At 43.1% G+C, this 20,076-nt stretch overlaps 1 protein-coding gene across 2 annotated transcripts in view; it reads left to right on the plus strand.

Moving 5' to 3' along the window:
* Positions 1 to 20,076, plus strand: part of Slc25a13 (solute carrier family 25 member 13) — a 189,850-nt gene that overhangs the window by 118,011 nt on the left and 51,763 nt on the right. For both annotated transcript variants that reach the window (XM_027389891.2, XM_027389892.2), the window contains exons 12-13: positions 10,258 to 10,310; positions 11,726 to 11,806. In XM_027389891.2, the coding sequence (XP_027245692.1) occupies positions 10,258 to 10,310; positions 11,726 to 11,806 (134 nt within the window). The remainder of the gene's footprint in view (positions 1 to 10,257; positions 10,311 to 11,725; positions 11,807 to 20,076) is intronic.

The following is a 20,076-nucleotide window of genomic DNA, read 5'->3' on the forward strand; positions in this document are numbered from 1 at the left end:
CAAGGCATTATAACAGCTTGTGTTATCACAGGAAGAGCAAGGACAATATACTGAGAGACTCTGAGAGAGACCACATTCATATGCTTTAACTATAGTATGTATTTATGATTGTTTCATTAATGTAATTGTTGTTCATCTCTTGCTGTCATATCAGTAAATTCCACTTTACCCTAGGTATATACACATAGGAAAGAATGGAACATACATACAAGGTTTGGAATGTCAAGCACCCACTAAAAGTCTTGGAATGTGCCTGCCCATAGATGGTGCACAGACTACTGTACTTACTGCATCAGTGAACACCTGTCAGGAAGATAACCAAATGTTCTCTCACTGGAGCCTTGTTTGCCTACCACGTCCTGAATTAGTTGCCCCTTTCCTTCATCTGAATGGATTTGAGTCACATATCACAATAGCCATGGCGTTCTCTCTGCCCACTTGGTTCTTTTGCATGTAAGGTTTATTAAAGAACGTTAACGAGAGGAAAGAGTGCGTCATTACTAACCAAGGGTCCCACAGATCTTCTGTTCTAGTGGGCTTGGCCTGAGGAGACATGCCCTTATTCCCCAGCTTCCTGTCTATCCTTGCCTTCGGCAGAGAACAGATAGGTACATTTTCATAAGCTACAGTGTGGAGTTAGTTGTAAGGTAGCTCGTGTCAGGCCACTTTGCCATTTGTCCAACTGCAGCTCATCCTTCCCTTCAATCCTAGTGCTTGGGCTTGGAGAAGCAAGTGGTGCCTTGGACTCTGCTGAGGCATGATGAAAGTGACAGCCATGAAGAGACCTCTAGGCCTCTTCTGCCATCTGCTGACTTTATCTCCCAAGAAAGCTGAGTTAATGAACGAAAACCCTGTCACCTTAGAAGCTGGGCGGCTTCCAGCTGCTGAGAAGTTCCATTCTGCAGGTGTTATTGTGTCAGGCAGATAACCCTCTTCAAAGGCCTTTTGATCTGTTCTCTCCCTTCTTTCCCTTGCCCCCTGCCTCCTATTACAATTTGGAAGGTCTTTGACCCCAGATGATTAATGATGACCCCTGTAGGGTCACCACCTTCCCTCTGAAATGCTTTTCCTCTTTGGTGATAATAGACATTTCAAATAAAATGGCTCCCAGGTAGTACAAGGTTAATGTCATAGTTACTGCTTCACAGAAACTTAGGCAAAAATGACCACCTTACCGGTGCCCATGGTGGTGGCGGTGTTTTTTAAGGAAAACGTTGAACTTCTGGTGTGTATAGCTGTCCAAGTCTTGATGTTGCTTCACTGAATGCTTTTATAGATACTGAAATTAATGATAGGGGCTCCTTTTCCAATTGTGGGAACCCTGCCTCACAGTTTTATCCCTTCAGTTTGCGTGTGTTGCCTTTCAAACTTTCAGTCCTCTTTCTCTCCTGTGTGACTGCACCTGGCACATCCTGATTCTTGGTTGTATCTAGATCTTTCTCTGGGTGACCTCACCTTTTGACCCCATGGACCGAAGAGCTCAAAGGGTACTTGAGCTCAGTGACTGCCTGTAGGCTGTGAAAAATAGTTCATCCCTCTTGAGGATCAGGCTGTGGGTGCATAGAGAAGGCATGGTGCTTTTATCTTCCAGACAGGAAAGCATGCTGGCATAGAGAGATGGAGGCTCATTCTAGGCACCAGGAGACAGTGCTCACCTGTTTCCGACTTTCTAAATAGCCGTTTATCTAGCCTGATTTGAGTGCCAGAGCCCTCGGGACAGAGACTGGATCTGTGTGTCAGGATGACAAATAGAATGTGAATGTAAGATTAGCCTTGGGAATCACCCATGTTCTCCTCTTCCTGAGGGTTTTTCTTTGCTAAAACAAAAAACTATAAAACTCTTGTTTAGTTTCTATCTTTCATTTGAATTTTGAGCAAAGAGATGATCGACAGTTAAAATTAAAAACAACACTGCGCTGAAAATGACGTATTCCTATTCTGGACTGCTGAGGGCAGTGCTCTTGAGCTCGTTGTACCCAGTCATCATATGTTTGTAAATGTGTGTCATTGGGCCAGAGAGAGACCAACTGAGACTATAGGTAGGTCATGAGAAATAGTCACTATTAGAAGTAAAAATGATAAAGTTAAAAAGACGGGTATTTCTGAGAATCAACCTTTATATATAAAATCATTACATAAAACATCCCCCATGTGACTGTCTGTATGTTTCATTTTAAATGTAATATAATTGTTTTTTGAAGTTTTATAATTATAGAGGAAAATGGTCAAATTTAAGCTTGGAGAATATAAACTTGCACTGTTAATATGTAGTTGAACTGTTGGAGTGTATCACTAATTATAAATGGGCTATAAAACATTAGGCATTTTAGAATTTGCATAAGATAGAACTTGTCTCCATCATAACATATATAGTTGATCATGTTTCCTAAATAGGATAATTTAGTACAAATGAGGTCTCTCTTCTACTTGAAACTACCCCTGCATCTGCACTCACAAACACCGGGCTGGAAAACCACTGACAAATAAGGTACCTCTGCATTGTGCATTTTTATTCCACAGTTAATAGTTCCCTGCCACACTGCCTTTTTATCTAACAACAGGAGCTGTTTTTTCCCTATGGAACCAGAGTGAAGGTTATCATCAGAGAACTCTGACAGTGCTTAGGGCTTGTTTGCCTTTTTCTTGCTGGCAACTGCCAGCACCTATACACAGCCCTGCAACTTACCAGGCAATAATCAGAACACACATCTGGATCCCCATCCCTGGTCACCAGGAAGGCTGATCCGCAGCAGTAGAATTCAGTGGAATGCCTTTGAGTGTTGACCATGGTTTTTAAACAACTCTTGGTTCTTGGGAAAAATAACCATAGGAGCCCTGTGACTATGGCTTCAAACTCCTCTGTAAATGCAGGAGACTTTCTTTACAACAAAGGGCCTACCTCTCTCTTCTCAGGTAGTTTTGTAAATTTTGAACATCTAACCCTTTGACTAAGTAGATAATCCAGGATTCCCCGAAGTCACTCGTAAAAATCTTTGTTTCCTCCCAGGTTTCCAGACCCATTTAACACTCAAAGGTGTTTGAGACTTTAATGAATTCCCTGACAGTTCCTTTGGTTTGAATGAACTGCTTGAGCAAATCGAGTCAGTCATTGGCCTGCCATAGTCTGAGCTGGTCTAAGAGAAACAATTGCTGGGTAGTCATCCATAATCAAATGTTCTTAACGTTCCAGACATAACTAGTTGCTGCTTTTGAATTTATGGCACCCCTCCCCTCCTTTCCAGTGCCAGGTGGTAAGATGAGGAGCCTCCGACATTTGGAGGTAGTTTGGGAGGACTTTGTGGACAGGGAATATACCCAAGAGAAATCAAGAGTCTATCAGAGACAGCCTTAAAGGATTTCTGGTTTTGTTGGTGGGAGAAACCTGAAGTTTGTTTTTGAGTTATAAATATAAGAAAAAAAAATGCCAGAAAAGCAAATTAGTTCATTTCATGAACCATCCTTTAATTTAGGTATTTATTGGCAAATAAATAATAAAATAAAAATCAGTTCCCACAAAAATAAAAAATTATTCAAATCAGCCCATTGAATCAGACGTGAAAAATTTTAGAACTATATATTTGAAATTGTTTTTGTGGTTCAAAGCAGTCATCCTCCATCCTGGCATGTTCTCAAGGTGACATCTAGAGGATGTTGTGATATTTCAGGAAGCCATTGATCAGAGTATATTCTAGAAAAAAGTTGGTGGACAGCTGGTTTAAACCAAGGTTGATGGCAGTATAGTTGAGAGAATCTAAATTCAGTGGGCTTCTCGTGAAAGATTTCCTTCATACTTAACTCTTGTGGATAAAAATAGACGTAAAAGTCTTAACACTGAAAGAAAACCAGTGCAGTTTCAGTTCCTCCTATCAGCATTGCTTAGTGACATGTGTACCTTTGAAGAGACTACAGTTCCTTCCTGAGCTGCCTTGAGCCACGGCCCACTCGTGCCCAATAGACCGCTCAAGTTGTGCAGAATGGGCTATTTGGAATCCAGTTTTCATTCCCTTTTCTTCATGTTTTCATTTATGATGTCCACCTATAGAAATCCAAAGACACACTTGATTGTAGGAAATCAGGAGTGAGCAGAGATTTGAACACTCTTGTTGAGGGAGCACAGGAAACCACCAGCAGATGCTAAGGTGACCCATCTAGACCGGGGTGGGTGAGAAGTGGGTGGAGGCTCAAAAAGGCCATATAGGAGAGGTGATGAGCTTAGCCAGTTCCAGAGGGTGACAGGTTTGGGGATTTTATGTAACTTGGAGGAGACAAGTTTCTTTCAAACTTCTGGAGCAGTCAAATTTGAGTGTCTGTTGTCCTTGTTCACACTGAGACAGATTAAACGTCAGAGTGTAGATGCTAGATGGCCAGCATTTGGAAAGTTACCATACACTCAAGTACAAAATTGAAGGAGACTGTATGACGCCTCTTCACAGTCTTCTGGGAAACCCCAAAATAGATTTTTATGTTTTAATACTTAGACTTCCAAAGGCATCCTGAACTGTAGTGTGGACTGTGGTCAAAAATTCTAATACAGCATGGAACCCAATAAACAAGTGTTGAAACCCCAATTGCCACCCTCACCCCCTCCCCCGGCCCCATAATCTAGCCACCACAGAGTAGCTGCCCTGAGAGCCTGTGGAGAATTGGACTGTTGTGAAGCTTTGAAACAGGATAGTGTGTTTGGGAAGGTGGAGGAGCCTCCTGCCTGGGGCAATATGAGTCAGAAGCAGATAGACTGTGCAATGAGGAGGAGGAAGACAAGGAGGCTTGAACTAGTGTGGAGAGAAAGGAATGAGAATCAGAGCTATAAGGCAGGCTGCATGGAGTTCTGATAGCTCTAAGAGTGAGGGTTAATCTGTTAAAAGCAGGGTGTGGGCTTTCTAGGGACCTGGGGACAAGGGTAGTGGCCTCCATAGTGAGGTCAGGAGGGTAAGACAACACAAGAGGGTTGCCACTGGGTTCAGAGTGTGCAGGCTGTGGCTTCAGGGTGCAGGGTTGTTGTGCGTATTCTTGTTCCCCACCACATTCCAGCCGGCATGCTTTCCACCTCATTGTGTGTAGGCTACACCACCTTTCTCAGGGCTGTCCTTTGTTTGAACTAACACAGCCTTGCTCCCTCAGGTTTGGAGTTCCTTCCTTGTTAGAGGCCCCCTTGCCTTCATAGGCCTGCTTGATTTGTGTACCATGGTTATAACAGCAGTTGTATCGGTCACAGTTTCCATGGATGATCAGCCTCAGTTCTGATCACTGCCTCCTTCCCGGAGAGAGCCTGGTATTCATGATGAATTGACAGAACAGGAGGTGTGGTGTCCCCGACCCAGATTTGTTATATGCAAGTCACCTTCTTGGAGGAAGTTCGAGCTGTATGTTCACTAGAGTGAGAAAACTAAACATGGAAAGTGTAGAGCCTGGTGTGAGAGTTGGTACCGAACGTCACATGTTAGTATTGCTGCAGGCACTGAATAGCTTGGGTCCTATGGAACAAACTGCTGAGTTGATACTCGGAATCTGGTTCCGATGAAGAAAGAGGAAGGAGAAAAGAATGGTTAGTGTTGTTATGATGGCAGCGATGATGATGGTGATGGTGATGATAAAGTCTACCTCTGAAGCACCGGGTGTTTGGTACCTTTTCTGAAGATTTGTGTTAACTGATTTTGTCTTCGTCACTAGCCTAAGAAGATGGGACCATGATTTCCCATTGGGAAAGGGGTGAAAATGAAGGTACATTTACAGACAACTTCACAGCCAATAAATAGCAGCTGGAAGTTAAACCTGGCAGTGGGGCCTCAGGCCCATGCCCTTAGTCCCGTGACTCCTCTGCTACCCAGGAGAAATTACACTGGAAACAGTTGCTTACCAGCAGAAGTTGAGACGTGTTTAAATATTTAACTGAAAGATTTTATTTGAACTTAAACAACAGTTGGAGATATGCTGTATTTCTGTGCTTGTTTGTTTTTTCTAAGGTAGGGCCCCTAGACTCCGTCCCAGTGCCCCGATTAAGGAGTGCTCTTCCAGGGATAGGCTTGATGTCATGGGGATAGCACTGGACTGCTCCTTACCTACTCCCGAATCAGGAGCGTTACTTAGCCTCAGTTGCCTCTTAGGATTAAGCAATGCAAGGCTACAGCTTGGTGAGGTGGAAAGGAGCTAACAGTTATGAATGTGTTAACAGATGACGAGTGTCTTGGGCACTCTTTGTATACATTTGTTCTTTAGATTATCAAAATAAACAGTAGATAGTAAGGAGCATTTTTGTTTTAACTGTGGAAATGCAGAGTTTGAGGCCAGATGTCAGAAGGGTCTCTCCACTAGAAAGAGGTAGAAACCCAGAATTGCAACTCAGGTCTGTCCACCTCCAATGCCTTGCCATTCAGCTGCTCCCAACTATGGGGAATAAATAAGCTTTAACTGGGCTTGGATGCTTAATGAGCTTTTCCCCAGTCTTTGCCAACTCTGAAATTCTAGACTTACATAATATTTATGAAGTATTTATAAAAAGTTCTTCGGTACAGAACAGTGTAGTAGGTCTCTTTAAGGGCATTGCTTACAGGAACCTCCTTCTGGGATGCTGTGTGAAGCTCAGGCTCCTGGTGTGGGCTCCATGCCCACACCTCCAGCTCAGTTCTCATTGACTGCTCAAAGGGAGAAGAAACGGTGTGATTTATATTTTCAACCCGTGAAATTTGAAGAGAAAATACTGCATTAATTCTGTGCCCTGTAAATCTTTTCTCGCATTAGCAGCCTTCTATTAAAATGTGCCAAGGAAGAATTGCCATGTGTGCTGATGGAGCTAAACTAAAAAGAGAAGATTAGAAAAGAAACCGCACTAATAAATTTCATCTGGGGCAGTTGGAAAATGGACTGCTGTTTTGACAAGTTAGAAACAACACACATACATCCCGTTTCTGTTTGGAATGGTTAAGATGAATTTCTGGGGACCACCAGGAACATCTTATATTAGAAACTGGACTTTTCTGCTGAGTTACCCAGATGTCAAACACATATGTTCTTGAGCTTTAAGTGCTATTGTAACGAGGTGCTGTAACGGGAGGCTTACGAAGCCATGTTACTCCCCTGCCCCAACTTCTCTGAGCACCATGTCTAAGAAAAATTATTGGAATTCCCACCTCCGTGCTTTGCAGTGTCTGGCAATTTATGATGCCTTCAGGAGATCTTTGCTCAAAGCTGATAGTGTCAAGCCTGGTCTGAAACCTCATATTATAACCTGGAGTCACCTTTGTTTTCCTGTGGAGCCATAGTAGAGCAAGAACAAGAATGGTTCTTTCCTACTTCCTTGCTGAGTGCCAGCACCTGGCCCAGGTCTTAGGGATGGATGCGTGGTTTGGTTTTATTCTACTCTGGAGGTATTCATTTAATATGAGGAAACTTGTGGTCTCTGATTATATTACTTTTATTTTTTTTATTTATTTATTATTATTATTATTATTATTATTATTATTATTATTTTTTTTTTTTTACTATTTTCTGGCACTGCTTTGGGTCATTTGGAGTACAGAGAGCACAGCATCCCCCAAGCTAGCAAGAAGGGGGCTTTTAGTAAGAGTGGTCATGAGAGCAAGTAAAGGCAAAATCCAAGGGAGATCCAAGGGCAGCAGTTACCCTGGAGCTTACCTGGATCCACAAAACAGCCAGGCCATCTCTGCAGTCTACAAGCTCTGCCTTTTGGGGACTGTGTTTTCTCTTTTTGCATACTTTGTGTCCCACATTCTCCTTACTCCACCAACCCAGTTCCTTTGCTTATTTGTGGTTTCTGCCTCCTTGTGACCTTAGTGCATGCCTGGCATCCAACTGGCCATTTTCCCTGTGCTATCTGAGGCATCTTTCCATTTTTTTCTGCCCCTGTGCAAATTGGGATACATTGAGTCAAAGAATACTTAGTCATGCTTCTGGAGAGAGCTTCTTGATGGGCCAACTCCATTTTACAGAGTTCAGGTTGCTAAGCCACTGGCTGCTCAGTTCTTAGTAGTCTGCATAGTATCCAGTTATTGGAAGCACCAGGAATTCAGTATGATATGGAAATACAGCCACATAGAGGAGCCTTAGGAATACACACACACACACACACACACACACACACACACACACACACACACACACGCGCGCGCGCGCGCGCGCGCACCCACACACACTGCCACAGGCTGTGTCCCAGCATAGCAGCAACTGAGTAGAAGGTACTAATCTCATGACAACTGAAAGTTGCCTACCGGTATAAACTGTTGACTAGAAAGAACTTAGGTGTGAGATCATCTCACCATTTACCACCAAATGCATTACCTAACCTCAGAAAACCTTAGTTTCCTCTCTCTAGGGTGGTTATGAGGATTAAATGGGTTAATAGAGACCTCAAATGGTGCCTGGTGCATAGTAAACATTATATGGGTGTGTCTTAAATTTTCATTAGTGTCAGCATCCTCATTATCGTGTAGTTTCACAGTGAAATGGACTTTCTCACCTGTTTTTCTCCTATGGTCTGTTCAGTTCCCGTTCCCCTCTTTACTATTTCCACCAGCAAAAAAAAAAAAAAAAAAAAAAAAAAAAAGAGGAAACTTCTCTATTGTGAGGACATCAACAGGACAGTAAAAATGAAAGCCAACACTGGGCACTGGTCTGCCTTAAGGTAGGGTGGGGACCTTGGCAAATTGGCTGCATAGATTTTGTCCAAAGAAAAAAGTCTCACCAGTCTTAAACAGACATCAAAAAGAGGCCCAAGGCTGTCAATCTGCCGTTCTTTCCTGGCAAAGAGCTTGGATGGATTATGTTTGAAAACTTATGCTACTCAATCAAGCATGTGTATGGCTGCAAGCTCTGGCCTCAGACTGCCCTTTAAGAACATGTGTGGTCATACTTGTCCCCCACAGAAGGGGCTGCAAGTCGGGTTTATGTATGTGAGTTCAAGTTGTACTTGTGGACTAAGGTGAATACCATGAAGTCCTAGAAAGCAGAATTGCACAGGCTCCTAGGTCACCCAGGCATGTTTCCAAGGGAAAGTGTGTCTTTGATGTTTTTACTTTTTTTTCTTAGAAAAACAAGTGAAAATAGCATGGTTTTGTTGTTGTTGTTCAGAAATGCAGGGCTACTCCATTTTAATTGACTATCATGTCAAAGGCCATACCTTCTCAAGCTGGGGATCCTGCTTGGGTCCCACTCAGCTCAATGTGGCCCTAACAGAATTCTTCATGTTTGCCCCAAACCTCTTCTTTGGGCTTTCTCAGCTGTACCCAATTGTTCATGTTAAAAACTGGAGCAGCTATAGTGTGTCCCATTGTTCTCTTCCAAAGTCTTCCTTCCTGAGACACACCTACTTACATACATGTACATGTTTGCGTAGTACGTGCATTGGAACACACACACACACACACACAAACACACACTTCCCTGTGGCTGGTGTTGATATTCATAGTGTTGATGTTCAAAAATACAAATTTGTGCCAGGTCTAGTGGTCTTTAATCCTCGCAGAGGCAAGCAAATCTCTATGAGTTCAAGGCCAGCCTGGTCTACACAGTGAAACCATGTCTCCAAAACAGAAAAACAAACAAACAAAAATATTTAAGACAAGAAGAAGAAAAATTATAGAGTAGTCTATCGCTCTTATGCTGCAGACCCACTACTTGTTTCTCATCTAACGGAACAAGTGAATTTGAGTCTCCTGGCATCCGATGCGGCTGCGGCATCTGGTACCTACCTGAATCACCCTTCCCTCTTTTACTCCGAATGGTTCAGGCCCACATTCTCCATCATTCTTGAGCACACGGACTTACTCTTCCCTGTTTTCATTGTCCCTTCTGTTCCCCACTTAGAAGTTGGTTTTCTCCAGTTATCAAGCCTCCCCCTTCGTAAGGTCATTCTCTTTCTTTGTTGCTGCTCATCACTAAGTCATAATTGTCCCATGACCAAATGACTGCACTGTGGGCCTTTAGGGGGGACACCAGAAAGGTGTTAGGAGGAGGCAGAGGGGAAGCAGCAAAGTCTGTGAGATAATGAGGTTTCCTGTGCTACTAACACTGTTGACTTACCCAATGTGCAAACGCTCCAGAATGTGTAAGGGAATTTACTCGGGGCTGATGTGGCTATTAGGAGTCGGTTCTTAAATCCCATCACAAGTGTTCTCATTAAAGGTAATAGCAGAAAATTGCAGCAAAGATTGCCCCAGTTTTCAAGTGGTGATCCCCTCTGCGGAGCTGTTGATTTGTGTAGTTAATGCTAATTTATTTAATACACTTCTTGTTGATTTTCAGGTTTGCTGCCGCAGTTACTGGGAGTCGCCCCGGAGAAGGCCATAAAACTTACAGTAAGTCTTTGAATTGGGGCTTCTTATTAAGAGACACAGATTCAACAGTCTAGCAGGTATTCTTCTGTGATTCAGCAGGTCTGTGGTTCTTCAACCATGCTAATGAATTTGATGGTCAGAGCTGTTGGCTTTTCATCATCCTTGCTGTGACTCTGAAGTTCCTATGAGACACCTGCCGTGTTAGACACTAGACACATGTCATCTTACCCTTTTGGTTTAAAGTGTGAATTATGGAATACAGCACGTTAGGCCCGTCGGGGTCAAGTAGCCTAGCTAGGAGTCAGAGGACTGGAATGCTGAGCCAGCATTCCAGGCTTCCCAGTCTGTCCTCTTGCACCCCACCCCACCCACCATGCTTATGGAATTCATGTCTAAGGGTGTGTTCTCAGCCACATTCTGAGAGATCATTGTTGACGTCTGTCCCAGCTCACCTGCAGGAGGTTGGTACTTACTTTCAGCATTTGGGGAGTGGGTAGGTACCACATATACACCCTAAGGCCTCCGAGTCCTAGAAAATTAAACCCTTTCGACTGGGCAGTGTAGCCTTGGTCCCTGTAATAGTTTCTGTGTTATCTTATGACATGACTTTGAGATAGTAGTCTCTGGCCCTATCTGCCCAAACCATACAATTGTTCTTTCCTAAAATTGCTTATAGTAAGTACCTATCCAGAGATTGTACTCATTTTTAAACTGTGTGAACCTATGACAAGGATGAGCAGGTAACATCGGAAGCCAGAAGAGGGCATTCATTGGCTCGCCTCAGAGCTGGAATTGAAGCCGGTTAGAAGTCACTTTTCATTGGTGCTGGGGACTGAACCTGGAGCCTTGAAAAGAGCATAAGTCACTGTTAACTGCTGAACTACCTCTCCAGCTCCCTGAGGCATTTTTAGAGACTGAATATCTACTAAGCTTTAAAAAAAAAAAAAAAAAAAAAAAAAAAAAAGGACTAAGCAGCCTCCATTGGTTTCAGTAAGGTGTGCTGTTTTAAATCTTGTTAAAAAGACCTAATATGACTTTTAACTACAACTTATAAGACAAGTTTTAAATTATAAAATGTATGTTTTCATCTATACTAGCAATATATCTCCCTTTTCATGTTATTATAATTAGAGGACATTTTTAACTTTTTGGCTCTTTAGGCCATTTTTCTTTGAAATTTTCTGCCTGTAATATCAGGTATGCCTATATCTATCTATCTATCTATACACACACACATATATTTAACACACACAATCATATAATATATATATATATATATGTATATATATATATATATATATGCTATTAAGAGTCTCTCTTAAACCACTTTAAGATCCATTAATTCATGCAATCAACTGTGGGGAAAAAACTAACGTAAATTGACAGGTGACTTTCTTTATATTTTTCATCAGCTTCTATAAATATTTCTCTTCAAGGTGAATGATTTTGTGAGAGATAAATTTATGCACAAAGATGGCTCGGTCCCACTTTCGGCAGAGATTTTGGCTGGAGGCTGTGTAAGTATCTTTTCTAGATTTCTACACTGGAAAGCCATTCTTCATACATGTATCTTACCATGAACAGCACGTGTGTACTAAGGCTTCTGTTTGGCCACAGATCCTGTCCAAGGCCAGTGTTTTCTAGACAGGCTGCGGTTCCTGAGGAGAAGGGTAAACTGCTGGTCTGTCTGCCTGTTCCTCATGCCTGTTGACATTTCTCCCTGCTTTGGATGGCTTCTGCAGCCATCTCATTTGCCTTTGGCCTTTGAAAGAAATTTGCCAGCCCTTTCCGAAGCTTCCTGCTAGTATCTTGTTTTGGGCGGCACCCTCTACTGAGTCAAGCTCTACAGCTTGGAACTTGAAGTCAGCTGCTCAAGCTCTCTGCTTTGCTTTTGACTCGAAAGTGGCAGCAAGCCTTCCTGCTTCCAGGGCTTCTGGGGCACAGCCTCTGGGAAGCAGATGGCTGAGGGTGTTCTGCCTTGTCAGAAATGTGTGGACTGATTGCTTTAGGATATGGCTGAGCAACCCGCTGCTTGTCATAAAGCTCAACATTGTCTGGCTGTGTCCTGTGGACCAGTTTGTCCATGTGAATGCAAATATTTCAAGTAAATTAACATTGTGCAGAGGCCGGAGCCATTTAAAGATAAGGTCCACTACATAAACACACTTTGATCACCCAAGCTATCCAATATTGGTAATACCCCTCCCCCAACCTCACATAACTTTCCATGTAAGAAAAGATGAGGTCACATTTTTCTTTTCTTTTAAAAATGGCCTGTTCAGGAAGGAAATAGGCACATTTTCCTTCCCTTGAAAAATCACTGTTTAGGGACAGCTACCTGATGGTATGAAATGATTGCGTGGAAGAGGCTCACTGCATATCTTAGTCCGAATGTAACAGCTCCCAGGGGACCATGCTTCTGGTAAGTTTTAAGAGAGGATGGAATTTGGCTGCAGCCTGACACTTTGTTTGATCACTGACCTGTGAGAAGTGGTCAGGTAGGGTCCCTCGTTCTGTATGTTTAGGAGCATGAGGGATGGAAAAGGGAGCCTTTAATGTCCTCAACGCAAAGGACACACTGCAATAACAAGAGACTTGAGGAGTTCAGAAGTGCTTCCCTTGAGTGCTCTTCATCTCAAACAACCCTGCCTGTGCCATTGGAGCAGCAAACTTACTAACTTAATTAATTAATTTTGTGTTTGTGTGTTTGTGTGTACATGTATGCACACACGAAGGCAGGCACACATGCATGCGTGTGTCTGTTTGTGAAAGTATATCAAGTGTGTGCTGTCCTGACAAGAAAACTGGGTCTTCTGGAGCTGGAGTTTCAAAACAGTTGTGAGCTGCCTGAGGTGTTTGCTGGGAACTGAGCTGGGGCCCTCTGGAAGAGCAATATGTCTCAAGCTTGTTTTCTAATATTTAAATAAGTGCTTCCACAGGCTGGATCTAGCTCAGTTCTTCAGGATGTGTCAGTGAGCCTAAGATACTAAATAGGAGTCAGTAAATACCATTGAGACAGCAGGCTATTTTGATCAGGTAAAGGTGGAGGTTTCATTTTGAAGTTACGTTTTTGAAACTTTGTAGACACAGTGTGTGAGAACTGTGTAAGAATTTAAAATGTAAAATTCATTTTATGGCTCTAGTCAGGCAGCCATTGTGGCGTGGAGCCTGGAGATGTGTTTTTTTCCTTAATGTAAGTATTTTGCCTGCACATGCATCGGGGTGCCCAGGAGATCAGCCGTGGCATGCTTTGTCAAGGTGCCCTCTGTAGGTGGTCTTGTTTTCAAGTATGGTGGCCTATTTCAAACACAGAGCCCAGATTGGCATCAGAAGTGGTGCCTAGCTATTGTAAGGAGACACAGCCTGATCTAAACACAGGCTTAAAATTGGAGCCACTTGGGCTTTACAGCTACTTAAAATATCTGTGAAATGAGGTTTGCCACCCTTTACCTCAAAGGCGGTCCTCTGAAGTATAAGTCTCTGGTTCTGCGCCCCTCCCCACACTAGCCACTGTCAGGAAGAGTTTAAGTTCAGTTAGGCAGCAGTGGAGGGAGCAAAGAACCCAGGAGAGAGAAGAATGGATGGTTCGGGTGCATGGGTGCTTGCGTGTGTGTTGTGGGGGGTCAGGGGGCCGGGCGGGCAGGCATATGTGTGTGAATGTGAGTGCACATGTACGTGCGTGCATATGTGTGTGCATGTGTGTGAAGTCACAGCAGCATCTCTGCTTCTAGGCCATTTCTCTCTTTCAGCGCCTGTGTATACCATGGAAAGACACGAGTTCTACAGCCTGCTCTGTGTAATTGAGAATACAAAGGGTTCTGTGACCTCGAGTCACATGAGCAGTTCCTTGCTTTAGCTCAGCCAAGCATGGCTGGGCTTTGACTTTTAAGTCCCTGGGAGCTCACCTTGCTTCCTTATTGCTGAGCATCAGCACACATGGCTGACTTTTCACTCATGGCAACCAAAGCTGTTCATTTGTTCGGGAACAAAGCCCTCTCTGTTTTACAATGTTGTTGACAACAACAGGGAAAATATGCAGAGATCATTGGCTTGTAGCCTACGTCTTCACAGTGCATGGCCAGTCTCCTTTATGCACTCACTTTAGAAGAATGAAGGTGGTAGTGTGCTTGGAGAAGAAACAGTCATTGGCACTTTAAAGCAATGAGGCTTATTCTGTCTCTTGGTATTTTTATAAAATAATTTGTTTAAATGAAGAAACTAAAAATATCTTCTGCTGACACGCATAAAAGGGGAAAGTGGACTTTTTTTAAAAAGTTCATTTTTTGTAATTTTTTTTTTATTAGTTCAAATTAGGAACAAGCTTGTTTCACATGTCAATCCCTCCCCCTCCCCTCCCCCCACCCCTACCCCTATCCCGACCTACCCCCACCCCATCCACCCTCCACTCCTCAGGCAGGGTAGGGCCCTCTACGGGGTCTCCCCAAAGTCCACCACATCATCCTGGGCCGGGCCTAGGCCCTCCCCCATGTGTCCAGGCTGCAGTGCATCCCTTCATGTGGGATGGGCTCTCAAAGTCCCTTCTTACACCAGGGAAAAATACTAATCCACTACCAAGGGCCCCTTAGAGGGTGGAGGCCTCCTAATTGACATCCATGTTCAGGGTTCTGGATCAGTCTTGTGCTGGCCTCCCAGACAGCAGTCTGGGGTCCATGTGCTCCAACTTGTACAGGCCAACTGTTTCTGTGGGTTTCACCAGCCTGGTACCCCGACCTCTTTGATCTTCATTCCTCCCTCTCTGCAACTAAATTCCAGAGTTCAGTTCAGTGTATATCTGTGGGTGTCTGCCTTTGCTTCCATCAGCCATTGGATGAGGGCTCTAGGATGGCATAAAAAGTAGTCATCAGTCTCATTATAGGGGAAGGGCATTTAGGTTATTCTCTCCATCATTGCCTAGATTGTCAGTTCGTGTCATTCTTGTAGGTCTCTGGAAATCTCCCTAGTGCCAGATCTCTTCTCGGACCTATAATGGCTCCCTCTAATATGGTATCTCTCATCCTGCTGTCCTCTCTTCTTCCCCCAAATCAGTATTTCTGCTCCTCCATTTCCTCCTCTCCTTTCCTCTCCTCTTCTCCTCCTCTCATTCTGGCAGCTCCCTCTCCCCAACCCTCATGCTCCCAATTAGCTCAGGAGTTCCTGCCCCTTCCCATTCCTGGGGTCCATGCATTTTTCCCTTAGAGTCCTTCTTGTTTCCTAGTTTCTTTGGTGAATAGGATTGTAGGCTGGTAAACCTTTGTTCTATGTCTAAAATTCATATATGAGTGAGTACATACTATGTTTGTCTTTTTGTGACTGGGTTACCTCACTCAAGATGGTTTCTTCTAGTTCCATCCATTTGCCTGCGAATTTCAATGTCCCATTGCTTTTTTCTGCTGAGTAGTACTCTATTGTATAAATGTACCACATTTTCTCTATCCATTTTTCAGTTGAGGGGCATCTAGATTGCTTCCAGGTACTGGCTATTACAAACAACGTTGCTATGAACATGGTTGAGCATATGTCCTTGTTGTATGAATGTACGTTATTTGGGTATATTCCCAAGAGAGGAATGGCTGGATCTTGAGGTAGACTGATTCCCATTTTTCTGAGCAACCGCCATACTGATTTCCAAAGTGGTCTTACAAGTTTGCACTCCCACCAGCAATGGAGGAGTGTTCCTTTTTCTCCACATCCTCTCCAGCATAGATTGTCATTGGTGTTTTTTATTTTAGCCATTCTGAAAGGTGTGAGGTGGTATCTCAGAGTTGTTTTGAGTTGCATTTCTCTGATGGCCAAGGATTTTGAGCACTTTCTTATGTGTCTTTAAGCCATTTCAGATTCCTCTGTTGAGAATTCTCTATTTAGCTCTGCACCCCACTTTTTAATTTCATTGTTTGGAGTTTTGGTGGGTAGCTTCTTGAGTCATTGTATATGTTGGAAATTAGCCCTCTGTCAGATGTGGGGTTGGTGAAGATCTTTTCCCATTCTGAGGGCTGTCGTTTTGTCTTACTGACTGTGTCCTTTGCCTTACAGAAGCTTCTCAGTTTCAGGAGGTCCCATTTATTAATTGCAGATCTCAATGTCTGTGCTACTGGTGTAATGTTCAGGAAGTGGTCTCCTATGCCAATTCGTTCAAGGGTATCTCCCACTTTCTCTTCTAGAAGATTCAGTGTGGCTGGATTTGTGTTAAGATCTTTGATCAATTTGCACTTAAGGTTTGTGCATGGTGACAGATATGGATCTATCTGCAATCTTCTGCATGTCTGAATCCAGTTGTGTCAGCACCATTTGTTGAAGATGCTATCTTTCTTCCATTGTATAGATTTAGCATCTTTGTCAAAAATAAGGTGTTCATAGGTGTGTGGGTTAATATCAGGGTTTTCAATTTGAATCCATTGGTCTATTTTTGTGCCAATACCAAGCTGTTTTCAGAACTATGGTCTATGATAGAGCTTGAAGTCAGGGATGGTGATACCTCAAGACGATCCTTTATTGTACAGAGTTATTTTGGCTATCCTGGGTTTTTTTTTTTTTCATATAAAGTTGAGTATTGTTCTTTCAAGGACTGTGAAGAACTGTGTTGGGATTTTGATGGGGATTGTGTTGAATCTGTAGATTACTTTTGGCAAGATTGCCATTTTTACTGTGTTGATTCTACCTATCCAAGAGCCTGGGAGATCTTTCCATTTTCTGGTATCTTTAATTTCTTTCTTTAAAGACTCAAAGTTCTTACTGTACAAGTCTTTCACTTTTTTGGCTAGTGTTACCCCAAGATATTTTATGTTGCTTGTAGATATTGTGAAGGGTGATGTTTCTCTGATTTCTTTCTCATTGGATTTATCATCTGTATATTGTAGGGCTACTGAGTTTTTTGAATTAATTTTGTGTCCTGCTACTTTTCTGAAGGTGTTTATCAGCTGTAGGAGTTTCCTGGTAGATTTTTTTGGGTCACGTATGTAGACTATCATATCATCTGCAAATCTCATATTTCTTACTGAGATTAGTTTTAGTTTAGAACCCTGGTTTTAGTTTTCTGTGTCCTTCCTTCCTTCCTTCCTTCCTTCCTTCCTTCCTTCCTTCCTTCCTTCCTTCCTTCCTTCCCTCTCCTCCTCCTCCTCCTACTCCTCCTTCTCTTCTTCTTTAACACTGACTGGTAGTGACATTTTCACTGTAATAGCTCAGCTAGATGCTAAGACTGGAGACTTTAAACTGCTAATCGTGAAAGAAATCTTTGTGGTTGTGTTTTTCTCTGAGTAGATCCTCTGCCTTTTAAATTTATTCATTTTAAATGGCAGAATGGCAGAATCCTGAAAGACACTTGGACCCTCAGGCGTTCCTCAAACAAAACGTATGTGTACCTTTTCTTTCTATCCTTCTGTTTTTTTGGCCAGAACTCCTTCTGTACAACAATATGGCTGATCGCCTGGTAGTGACAGGTGATCAGTAAATTTGGCCAAGGGGAGCACAGGTGATCACAGCTCTAGGTTGCCAGTGACCCCAGCAAGCCTAGAGCTGCTAGGGTTAAAACTTTGGTGAGGGGTCTGGGCAGACTGGGATCTTTAGTTTGATCTTATGAAATACCTATTAGGTAAGGAAAAACAAATGGTACTCTGATGGTCTTTAAGAAAGAAAGAAATTATCTGGCATCAAACTCTAATAATCACCAAAAAAACTGTATCAGCAGCTCCTATTTTACAGTGCTTCTACTTAGTAAAAAAAAATCATTTCTATAGCATTAGACAATAAAATTCTGTACTGGTGTTTGGGAAGGCTTTGGCTATGATTGTGGTGATACAGTCCCAGCATTTTCCTGTTGTGGCTCACTCTGAGCATGCATACATAAATAATGCAGCTGCTGTTCATGCGTTTTTATTCATTCATAGGAAAAGTCATTGGTAAGACCACACTGCTAGTTCTGGAAATGATGGGTAAATATCACACTGCCAGGGCTAGAGAGATGGCTTGGTGGGTAAAACACTAGTCACACAAGCATGAGGAAAAGAGCCCTGATTCCCCAGCACCTGTGTAAAAGCCAAGTGGGAGTGGTGGTTTTCCTGTTATCTCAGCTTATTGGAAGCAGAGATAGGAATTCCCCAAAGTAATCAGGCTAGCCAGACCAGCCAAAATTAGTCTGAGACTCTGCCTCCACATATAAGGTGCAGCAAGACTGAAGAAGACACTGGGCTTCAATGGCAGGCCTCCGTGTGTGTGTGTGTGTGTGTGTGTGTGTGTGTGTGTGTGTGTGTGTGTGTGTGTGTACACTCTTGTACCAGCACACACGTGTCCGCACATGCACACACATATGCCCACACTTACATCTGCAAAAACCACTGAAACAGTATAGCAGACTTGGAAAGGTATGGAATGTAACTAATTTCTCTCCTCAGCAATTGGGCAGGACCGCAAGCTGTTGTCTGCATGCATTCTTTCTCTTTTTTTCATTTATGGTTCTGGAGAGTGGGTCAACCTAGGGCCTAGGGCATGGTATGCCAACAGTCTACCTTTGAACAATATCTCTCAACCTCTTTTTCTTTTTCTTTCTGATTTTAATTTCAAAACAAGATCTCATTAAGTTGGCCAGGCTGGCCTTGAACTTGTATATCTCCTACTTGAGCCTCCTGCGTAGCTTGTATTATAGGCCTGTGTCATTAGGCCCAGCTTCTGTATTCTCATATGTACAAGATTTTTTGTATCTGATTGTATAGCTGTGCTTTTGTTATTTTTGCAGTTGTTTGTTTGAGACAGGGTCTTGCTGTGTAACCAAAATGGACTGGAACTCAAGGTCTCCTTGCTTCAGATGTAGGTGCATATCATAATGCTGGCCACATCCTAAATTTTACATGTGTGTCATGCACACATGCATGTGGAGGTCAGAGGACAATGGGCAAGAGTTAGTTTCCTTTCATTTCACTTTGTGGCTTCCAGTGATTAAAGTCAGGCCATCAAGCCTGGCAGCTGGTTAGTTAGTGCCTTAAGCCCTTAGCCACTTCAATGATCCCTTAGAAACCTTTTTAATCTTTGGTTTTGTTGTTTTATAGGTATGGGTATTTTGCCTGACTATGTCTGCGCACCAACTATGTGCCTGGTGCCCGAGGCAGCCAGAAGAAAGTGTTGAATCCCCCAGGAGTAGTAAACCACCATGTGGGAATCAAACTTGTGTCCTTGGGAAGAGTAACTGGTGTTCTTAACTGCCTAGCTATCCCTCTTGTCCCCAGGACCCCAGGTGCTATTTCTAATCCAAACTTTTGTTATTAATCATTTTTACATCACATTTAAAGTTAATGCTTATTTTGAAAAACTGATATGTTTTTCAAACACAAAGGTACATACCTAAGTATGCCTTTTGGTTATCTTAAAATGACAAGCTGGAAAAGTGCAGCTGGCGGCCCTTCTGTAGCTCCCCTGGCGGTCCGCCCGCCCTCCCTCCCTCTCTCCCTCCTCCCTCCCTCCCTCCTTCCTCCTCCCTCCCTCCCTCCCTCCCTCCCTCCCTCCTTCCTTCCTTCCTTCCTTCCTTCCTTCCTTGCCTCTGTCTTGAGTTAGGCAGGTCTTTACTGTCAGGCATGTTTTTTCTCTTCCGTGCTACATCTGAGTTTATCCCTAAGCAATATCAATGTTTGCTTTTCAATGCTCCCCTCAAGCCTGGTGCTGTAGGAGCACCCTGGCTTCCCAGATTTAGCCTTTGCCGTTCCCATCAGTGCCACTCTTAGGCTCTGCTTGTCAGCGAAGACAAGTAAGTGGAGTCATTACTTTCATGTGCTGTAATCTTGCTTGTGTCTGTTACAGATAGATG

The sequence above is a fragment of the Cricetulus griseus genome (assembly GCF_003668045.3).
Source record: "Cricetulus griseus strain 17A/GY chromosome 1 unlocalized genomic scaffold, alternate assembly CriGri-PICRH-1.0 chr1_0, whole genome shotgun sequence".
NCBI lineage: Eukaryota > Metazoa > Chordata > Mammalia > Rodentia > Cricetidae > Cricetulus > Cricetulus griseus.